The 9688-nt window shown below is 40.0% G+C and overlaps 1 protein-coding gene across 1 annotated transcript; it reads left to right on the top strand.

Annotated features, from left to right (window-relative positions):
* The first annotated feature begins 625 nt into the window (after window positions 1-625).
* Window positions 626-9665, top strand: NFKBIZ (nuclear factor of kappa light polypeptide gene enhancer in B-cells inhibitor, zeta). The gene is made up of 11 exons (XM_006772587.2): window positions 626-2376; window positions 2888-2918; window positions 3041-3144; window positions 3267-4057; window positions 4747-4852; window positions 5243-5389; window positions 5559-5622; window positions 5902-6071; window positions 6683-6793; window positions 6921-7088; window positions 8322-9665. Exons 1-11 carry the CDS (start codon window positions 2248-2250, stop codon window positions 8373-8375), a joined length of 1875 nt encoding a protein of 624 aa, XP_006772650.1. The 5' UTR covers window positions 626-2247; the 3' UTR covers window positions 8376-9665.
* The last annotated feature ends 23 nt before the right edge of the window (window positions 9666-9688 follow it).

Below are 9688 nucleotides of genomic sequence, written 5' to 3'. Positions count from 1 at the left end.
CAGCACATAATCCCACCAGCCGTCACTTATTAGGCGACTGCTGGATGCCTCAGGCAGTGCTGGGCGTTTGACAACTCAACTCGAAGCCCTTTGGCGGTCTGTGAAATCCAGGCTCCCGACAGCTGGCTTCGTAGCTTAAAACGCTTCTGGCAACAAAACTCTGACTTCTGGGGCGCGGGCTGGGGTGAGGGGGTACGGATCCGAACCACAGTAGATTTTTTTTCTCTCTCTTTTTTAAAGCAACTTTATTAAGCTAGAATTCACATATTATGGCGAGACGAGGTTTTGGATATAATGTAGTTGTGTTTTTTTTCTTGTGACTTTTGTTAGTGAAAGGGTTTGAGGTCCTGACTTGGTTCTTCCTAAGTCTTTATGGAAATTTTAAGTAAAAGGACTTGATGTTCAAGAAAGGAAACCGATATTAACAAGATGTAATAAAGTGAAGCTGGACTGAAAACCAACTCAATGTATGTTTAGTTTGTGCGGTTGGCCAGTTAGTTTTCTGTGCTTCTGGTTTTGTTCTGTGTGCTTTAGAAGGGTTAAGCCACATCTAGCAAAGAAACAATGTTTTCTTTCTTTGGTTGTGAATTGGTTAGTTTCTTTCATTTTTTAAATTTCGAGAGGGGGGGAGGGGGAAAGAAAAAGAAACATCGATTTGTTGTTCCACTTATTTATGCATCATTGGTTAATTCGTATATGTTTGTTCCCTGGCTAGCTATCAAACCGTAGCCTTGGTGTATTTGGGAGGATGGAAGCTCTAACCAAGTGAGCTGCCTGGCCAGGGCTGGTTGCTTTCTTTTCTTAATGAACGGAGCTGCATAAGTTGAGGGAAAACAGGATGCCACGGTGGGTAGACTAAAGACCCTCTAGACAATCTCAAACGTTGGAGAATCTAATCAGCATGGTTTAAAGAATGTTCTCTTTTAGGTGTTCCTCACTGCTAGCCGCTGCTGTTTCGGTTGTCTTCTTTTAAAACGTGAATTTCCGTTTTCATTTAAAGAAGTACTTTAATCCACTTGGTTGTATGTAAAAAGTGTGTGTGTGTGTGTGTGTGTATGTATTTAGAACCTTTTCTCCCACATTTGGCTTTCATCTGGTTGAAACTATTTTGCTACTTCCCTGGTTTACGGCATAACCATAGGGGATTTCTCAGACTGCATTTTTCTCCTGATGACGTTGAGTTATTAACTCCTGTCATTCCAGAGAAATGTTGTGTTAGATTCTGGCAAGATATTCCTAAACTTAAATGTAAAACTAACTAGTCATTTAATTTGCCCCATCATTAAATTGTTTCTTTCCTAAATTTATGATATATACATATATTCAAATTATGCATTGTTTCTTGTCCCATCTTCTTACTTTTTTCCACTGTCAATGAGGTGGCTGGATTATTCATTTCCTGACATTTTGCATGTTTACTTTGTGTTCAACTCATCCCAAGAGGTTATGACATAACAGCGGTCAGAATGGAATGCTGTACTCACAGACTACATTTTAAAGTGTGTTTTAAAGTTTAAATATGAAATGAGATTACAGATTTCCTTTTTACTTAGAAGGCCTCTGTGAGCAGTTCCAAAAAGTCAGTGAGGGGAAATCCTGCATGTGTGTGTGGAAATGTGTTTAATCGGAGTGAATTCAAGCAGATTTCTTGGCATAGTTGACTGAACTGAGCGAAATAATAAGAAACACATCTAAGACATTGTTCATTGTTAGGCTTTGGTACTTTGAGATCTTTGGAGGAAGTTTGTTTTGTGCTTTCTTAGGTTAGGGGATTAATAGACTTTTACATTTTTATGTGGGCACCAAGCCTTTGGTTTGAAAAGCTAAAAATTCATCATTTATCCTTTGATCCCCCAAGGTTTTTCAAAAGTGAAGAATAATGATAGATCTATGAGAGTTAGCGTGGCAAATCTGTGATACTGTCTCATGGGTTGAAAGGGGCGAGAGACAGAGAGGTTTAATTTGGGTTGTCTCTTGGCTCTGAAGATTCCTGAAACCACAGTTGTATGAGGTTTAACTCTTTAGGGAGCCTGATCGGGGCAAAGCATTCAGGCAGCATCAAACCTTAAGTAGGACTGGGGAGTGACATGTAGGCCGTTGACCAGAGCAAGTTGGCAAGGCTTTGCATGCTGGTGATTGGGGACTTTATATGTTAGACAGCTATGCTTTTGAGGTTACTAAGATTTGTGTCTGTGCAGAGACTTAATTGGGATATGTTTTTTTTTCTTTTGAACAGCTGAGCCCCATATGGGGGTTGGAAGGCAGCAGAGAGGACCCTTTCAAGGTGTTCGTGTGAAGAACTCGGTGAAGGAGCTTTTGCTGCACATCCGAAGTCATAAACAGAAGGCTTCTGGCCAAGCCACAGATGATTTTAAGGTGGCACCTATTTTTTTTGTTTTGGGTCAGAGGTCAGGAAGATTAGTCGTTGGGGTTATTAGTTTTTGCTGACCTAAGTCCCGTAAGTCTTCTGTAGACCACCACGTCCGTAGGATAGGAGGCATATGTGTCTTGCTGTCTGCCGTATTCCTATTGCTTAGCCCAGTGCTAGGCACTTGGTAGGTGGACAAGAGAAATTTAATGGATGAAATTGGGGGCAAAGAAGTAAATGGGGTTCAACTGAAATGGAACATCTTGATTAGAAAGGGAAAACTCAAATGGTCTTATTAATTTTATCTTGACATAGTTGAACTAAGGTGAACAGGCAAATGGGGGAAAGTTGAAAGATAGAATGAAAATTAAGATAGAAAATAAATATTGATAGTGCAGCTGCATCAGAGGTTTATGGTGAGCTGTAAAGAATGGGAGAGATAAGTATGTTTATTGATGTCTATTAAGCAGAAAGCCATTTAATATTACACTAAATTGGAAACTTGTTTTTTCCTTATAGACACAAGGTGTGAACAGAGAGCAATTTACAGGTAAGAATTACTTCTATTCAAGATACTATGGGGCCTTTAGAATAAAATAATGTGGTGTGTTTATGGGTAAAATTTTCAAAATAAAATGATCACAGATTCCACATTCCTTTTTTTGGGTATAGAGTTGACAAACACTGTGTCATATAGTGGGAAAAGGAAAGGACCTGATTCGTTGTCTGATGGACCAGCTTGTAAAAGGCCAGCTTTGCTGCATACCCAGTTTTTGGTAAGCGTCTCACTATTTTCCTCTGAATACCTTTCAGAAATTAAATTATATTCTATAGAGCAAAATTATTCCTGGAATAATTTTGGAAGGGAGTGTGCAATTTACTTTTTCTTTCTTTCCAGACACCACCTCAAACACCAACACCCGCAGAGAGCATGGAAGATGCTCACCACAATGAACCCAAACAGGACAGCAGTGCTGATCTGCTTCAGAACATTATCAACATCAAGAATGAATACAGCCCAGTTTCCCTGAATACTGTCCAAGTGAGCTGGGTGAGCCCTGCGGTGGCCCCTCAGGGCTCTCCCCGAGAGCAGTGCCAGGACTTCCATGGCGGGCAGATCTTCAGTCCACCTCAGAAGTACCAGCCTTTGCAAGTCAGCAGCTCCCCACACATGGTGGATCAGGCTTCCATGTACCAGTATTCTCCTCAGAACCAGAACATGCAGCCACAGCCGCAGCAGCAGCCACAGCACTATACCCAGAACCCAACTCTGGAATACAGTCCTTATTCCAGAACTTCCCAGTCTCCCAGCTATGAGCCAAACTTCTTTAGTAACCAAGAACTACAGTTCTGCCCAAACCAAAGTTTTGCATCCCTTTTAACTAGTCATGGGGAATGTGAGAATGTTGCCGTTCCCGTTCAGACTTCCCCCAGTGTTCAGCAACAAAATGACGCCCACCTGCAAAACTTCAGCATGGTGCCACACAGTGCCTGTGAGGCCATGGCGGGGCACGATGCAGGCTCTGTGCCTTTAAGCACCTCACTGCCGTTCCAGAACATCATCGGAAATTCAATGAACACCACGCAGTTAGGGAAGTCATTTTTTCAGTGGCAAGTAGAGCAGGAAGAAAGCAAACTGGCAAATATCTCCCAAGATCAGTTTCTTTCAAAGGATGCCGATGGTGACACGTGAGTATCCCTTTAGCTCATGTACCTAATTTGGTAAAACGTATTTGCTGCACATAGTGGGCGGAGGATATCTCTAGGGCATGCCAAGTTAGACCTTACCAAGTGGTTGGCTAATCAGGATGAAGGCTGTAGGTAGAAACTGCTGTTCAATGATAGCTAATATTTCAAGAAAGAGTTTTCCTTTTTTTTTCCCCTTGGCTGAATGAATTACCTTTTCTAAGTTAATAAAAATGTATGCGTTTTCTTTGAATAAATGGCTTTGAAAGACTAGCATAGTCTGTATTTATAGAGAGAAAATCAGATTATGATTAGTTGGTGGTCATGGTCAACTGTGAGTTGATTTGTAGATTGAATTCTTATCTGTCCTGATACCTTTGGCCTTGGGCAGGCTATGTAAGTTCTCTGTGCCTCCGTTTCTTGACATGTAAAATGATAATACCTCCCTAATAGGGTTTTTATAAATATTAAAAATAATAGGTTTCAAGTGGTCCGTATGGTGGTTGGCATTCTTTTTCTTACTACTCAGAGCCTGACTCATCCTGTTGCAACTCAGCCGACAGGACAGTTTATGCTCTGTAATGCTTTGAGTGTACCAACATAATAAGAAAGAGACTAAAGGAATATATTTTTTGAAGTGAACTTAGTGAAATCAGCAGTAATTCACCTCTTTTCCTTTCCTTGCCTCCCAGGTTCCTCCATATTGCTGTTGCCCAGGGGCGAAGGGCACTTTCCTATGTCCTTGCAAGAAAGATGAATGCACTTCACATGCTGGATATTAAAGAGCACAATGGACAGGTGAGGACCTTGACAGAGCGAAGTGGCAAAAATGTGGTTGCTGTGAAGAGAGTGACAGCCAGTCTCATATTCATCCGCAGGTAGTTTCAGAGCTCAAGACCAAAAGAGCTTAGTTAATATTAACTTTGAGATGTTGACTCTTTGCCACCATCAACCTTGAAGTTATTAACATTAACTTCATAGTTATTTCACCAAAGACTAATTGGGTATAATAAAGCCACACCCTAAGTTTACTTTAGTTTTCTTGTATTACAGTATCTTATTGTTTATTAATAGGATTTATTTTTCCTATGTAGGTTTTTCCCTCAGTCTTAGTTCAGGTTCATATTCCTTGTCATGATAGTGTTACATGTTTTAAAAACATTTTTCTTTTCTTCTGAATGTCCACAGAGTGCCTTTCAGGTGGCGGTGGCTGCCAATCAGCACCTTATTGTGCAGGATCTGGTGAACCTTGGAGCCCAGGTGAACACCACCGACTGCTGGGGGAGAACCCCTCTGCACGTCTGTGCTGAGAAGGGCCACTCCCAGGTGCTTCAGGTAAGAGGCAGTTTGCTAGGCTTCCATTAGCACAGGGCCAAAGAGAGGGCTTGAGTATTAGATGTTGGATGTGGGTTGCAATAATCCATTTTGAGTTCACTTATTCAATACTTAGAATACCTGTATAGCTTCTCTGTTGCTAACAGATAGATGTTTTTAAAATTTTCAGGCAATTCAGAAGGGTGCGGTGATGAGCAATCAGTTTGTGGATCTTGAGGCAACTAACTATGATGGTAAGCAAATGACACTTCATTGGGTAAAAAACCATTTATAGAGAGGGGCCCATTTGTTCTAAAGTTATATTAAGTTTCATACCAAGAAGGAAGGGAGGTAATTAATACTAAAATATTCTATAGATGAAATTAGCACTAAGAACCAGTGGAGGAATTACTCAGATTGCCTTCCTAGTTCTTGTGGAGCCCATTCGTAGGCCATCCTCAAGGTTTGTAATTATAGAACAACTGAAAGGCTTGATGGCATGCTTGACCACTGCTTTATTATACTTTTTCTAGGCCTGACTCCTCTGCACTGTGCGGTCGTGGCCCATAATGCTGTGGTGCATGAACTCCAGAGAAATGAACAGCCACATTCACCTGAAGTTCAGGAGCTTTTACTGAAGAATAAGAGTCTGGTTGACACCATTAAGTGTCTGATTCAAATGGGGGCAGCGGTGGAGGCTAAGGTAAATTCACAGAAGAGTTTGGATATGGGATGGGGAGGAAGTGGTTACCACAAAAACCTGTTCCCAAATAGAGATTAAAACTTTGTGTCTTTTGTAAGGTTGCTTCATCATTGTGGGATCTAGACTTAATCCTCTGTTTTTAAGACTGGAAAATAGTTTTTCTCTGCAAAATTGAGGTTTATTTGCTGAGTATCAGGTACAATGCACTGAGTTAGGGGTTCGGGGCGAGGGGAAGGCCTGAATGTCAGCTACTCGGTCCTTAGGGACCTTCTAATTGAAGAGGTGAGGAATGTAACTAATTATAAGTCTATAGGGTGGCTGCCAAGTCGGAAGCATAGGCGAGTACATAGTAAATCATTTATTGTATTACATTACAGTACATTGTAAAACAGTATCGTCTATGTTTCTACATTTTATGCCCCCCCCTGTATGTAAAGGTAGACTGTGATAAGAGGCACCTAGGCAAATTAATAGGAATTTAAAAGGAATGAGAGATTTCATCTTGTTTGGGGTTAAGAAAGGCTTGAGTCAGAATTTGGGAGGCTGGGTGAAAAGCATGATTGGGCATGCTGTCTGGATGGTCACGTCTTTCCCCTCTTGCCTTTAACAAGGATCGTAAAAGTGGCCGCACAGCCCTGCATTTGGCAGCTGAGGAAGCAAATCTGGAACTCATTCGCCTCTTTTTGGAGCTGCCCAGTTGCCTGTCTTTCGTGAATGCAAAGGTACCTTTTGAAAGCTTCAATAACTTCACAAGAGTGGGAGTGACTTTTTTACACCTTTTTCAAGCTTTTGAGCTGTTCTCATGAAAGTCCCCCTTCCTGATGGGCATCATGTTTGTTTCTGTCTCAGGCTTACAATGGAAACACTGCCCTCCACGTTGCTGCCAGCCTGCAGTATCGGGTGACGCAGTTGGACGCAGTCCGCCTGTTGATGAGGAAGGGAGCAGACCCAAGTACTCGGAACTTGGAGAACGAGCAGCCCGTGCATTTGGTTCCTGATGGCCCTGTGGGAGAACAGGTGAGGGTGACAGGAGGACAGGCGAAGCTTCCAGACACTTGGTCTGAAGCATAAAGGGAGGTGAGATCGTTCAGGGTGGAGGTGCTCTTCAGGCAGGTTCTATCAGTGTGTGTGTCTGTCGGTGTTACATGAGTCAGTATCTGTAGGAGTGTCCAGGAGAGTCCCAGGCACGTAGTCAGTGCTCAGTAAACATCAGCTGTTACAATTATTTCTAGTAACTGATTTTAAATAAGAAATAGGAAAGTTTTTTTTTAATGCAATTTAGAACTTTGAACTATTTTATACTTTAAACAAAATTATGCTTTACTCATCATATGCTTATATATTATCTTCAGAGATTGAATAGTTTCTCATGACTGAACTTTTCTTGATAACAAGAACTGAATGTTTTAAGACCGTGAGATATTTTTGATGGAAATTTTCCCTGGGGGAAATGAGGGTGATTGTGGCTATAGGTAGGTCATTGCCTGTTTTCATAATCATAAAATATATGGAGTGCAATTTAGTTGTTTCTTTGGTTCACATCCCTCATATGACCATAATGTTATAGGAACCCATATTTGTAGAGCTCTTTATAACTTAAGATGGAGCTCTTTATTTGTAAAGTTTTCATGTATACACTTAATAGCTATGAAAACTTTGCAGTATAAGAGTTCAGCTAAGAAAATGAGACTCACAGAAGTTCCACGGATAGGAACCATCATGAAATATTAAATGGCAGTGTCCTAACCCCAGTGTTTGCTTCTACTTCAGGTTTACGGTGCGTAGTCATACAGCGATGTTCTCAGCATTTGACTTTTAATGTTCTCACATTACTCTCCTTTCTGTATTTTTTGATGCGTGTGAGTTTTGGGGGAGGGTCTTTTCCTTTTCTTCTGCTGTCAGACTGTAGTCATTCAGACTGTGGTCATTGTGTCTTCTTCCAGCAGTTGTCAATGGCATTCCCCACCCTAATCTTTTTCTTCTAAATTGTGGCTTTTCATCTGCTGTGGACTGAGAGACAGTTAAGAAAATTTGTCGATCTGGTGTTTAAATCATTAGGCTCTGAATGAGCCTAGAGGCTTTCCTGTGATCCATGAAGTTATGTGCAGATTCTTTATTCCTGGGTATCAGAACAGCTGTTTTGACTTGACGTATATTAAGCATTTATGGGTGTATCAGGTGGGTTCTGGGCTCTGGTTGAAGCTGACCATAAAAAAGAAAACTTACAAATCCTATTCATTTCCATTCCAGATCCGACGTATCCTGAAGGGAAAGTCCATTCAGCAGAGAGCTCCACCGTATTAGCTCTATTGGCTTGGAGCCTGGTCGGCAACACTCACTGTCAGTTAGGCAGTCCTAATGTATCTGTATATAGACCATTTGCCCTGTATCGGCAAATGTAAGTTGTTTCTATGAAACAAATATATTTAGTTCACTATTATATAGTGGATTATATTAAAAGAAAAGAAGAAAAATATTTAATTCCTTTTGGCAGATTTAAATATTTCATACCCAGGTATCTGGGATTTAGACATCTGAATTTAATATGAATGGTAAAATTGATTTCAATTAATAGTAGCTTTTGGTTAGGAAATGACTTTGATTTGTTGCATATGGCATTGCTCATGTAGCTCTTGCCAGTTTAAAAGCAGGTAAATTGTAAACTTTCATTTGGCCTGATGCAATATCTGATAGTTATTGGTGTTGGAAAGTCTCTAGTCATTGGACTAGATGAAAGGTGTCATAGTTACAATTTGATTTTTCAAACTGTATATAATTGTTATTTTCATTTTTTTAAATGTTTGTACATATTTGGTCGTGAACATGGCCATATTTGAACTGTGTAAATCAATAAAGTAGAAAAGAATAAGTGAGTTGTCACTATTTTTAAAAATTATACGCATTCAAAGGAGTTGTGTGGTCACCCAGCCACTGTCTGTCTCTGTTAATGAAGCAGATGGAGAGTTGTTCCCCTAGCGGCTGGCAGAGCTCTGTTTGAATTTTAAATACGCTTTTCCTCATGCATTGAGATGAGACATTATTTGTAGGGAATTGCATGTTCTTAAAGAGAACACTGTTTTATGTCTCACTTTCTAGAATTTATCATTTTCTTGCTCTGTTGGGAATTTTGTTTTAGCTTTATAGGATCAACAAAAAGTCAATATTGAAACGTGTCTTATTGGGTTTCCATGTCCAATAATGATAATGTACCATGATGTTTTATATTACCATTTATTAAAAAATCCTTTACTTCTTAGTGATCTTGGTTCTATTAATATTGTTTTGCTTACCTCTGGCATACTCTGAGGAATGTATTTGGATTTGATTGCTCACTAATTCATTGTATACATTTGATTTAGTAAAGTACTTTTTTTAAAAATGAGAAGTTTCACAAGTAACTGACTAATCATCTTTGTGGCTTAAATTCTTTAAAAAAAGATAACCTTGAATTAATCACATTGTTTGATTTAGTATGTCTTGTGGACAAAAGTTACAGTTATTGGTATCTGTAAATATGGCTATGATATGAACCAGTCTACTTACACTCATGGAGAACCTCTTGCATGGTTTTAAATAAACTTTAATTCAATAATACTACTCGTCTTAAAGGTGCATTT

The sequence above is a fragment of the Myotis davidii genome, unplaced genomic scaffold (genome assembly GCF_000327345.1).
Source record: "Myotis davidii unplaced genomic scaffold, ASM32734v1 scaffold5, whole genome shotgun sequence".
In the NCBI taxonomy this organism is placed as follows: domain Eukaryota; kingdom Metazoa; phylum Chordata; class Mammalia; order Chiroptera; family Vespertilionidae; genus Myotis; species Myotis davidii.
The sequence above is the reverse complement of the archived record's forward strand: the minus strand, read 5'-3'. Positions and strand labels throughout refer to the sequence as shown.

What these genes read in the sequence shown, in the direction of transcription:
- NFKBIZ (XM_006772587.2), top strand. Translation starts at nt 2,248, where the DNA reads ATGGGGGTTGGAAGGCAGCAGAGAGGACCCTTTCAAGGTGTTCGTGTG. An exon ending in AAGCCACAGATGATTTTAAG is followed by an intron (nt 2,377 to 2,887) that starts GTGGCACCTATT and finishes TTTTCCTTATAG; the next exon opens with ACACAAGGTGTGAACAGAGA. An exon ending in GAACAGAGAGCAATTTACAG is followed by an intron (nt 2,919 to 3,040) that starts GTAAGAATTACT and finishes TTTTGGGTATAG; the next exon opens with AGTTGACAAACACTGTGTCA.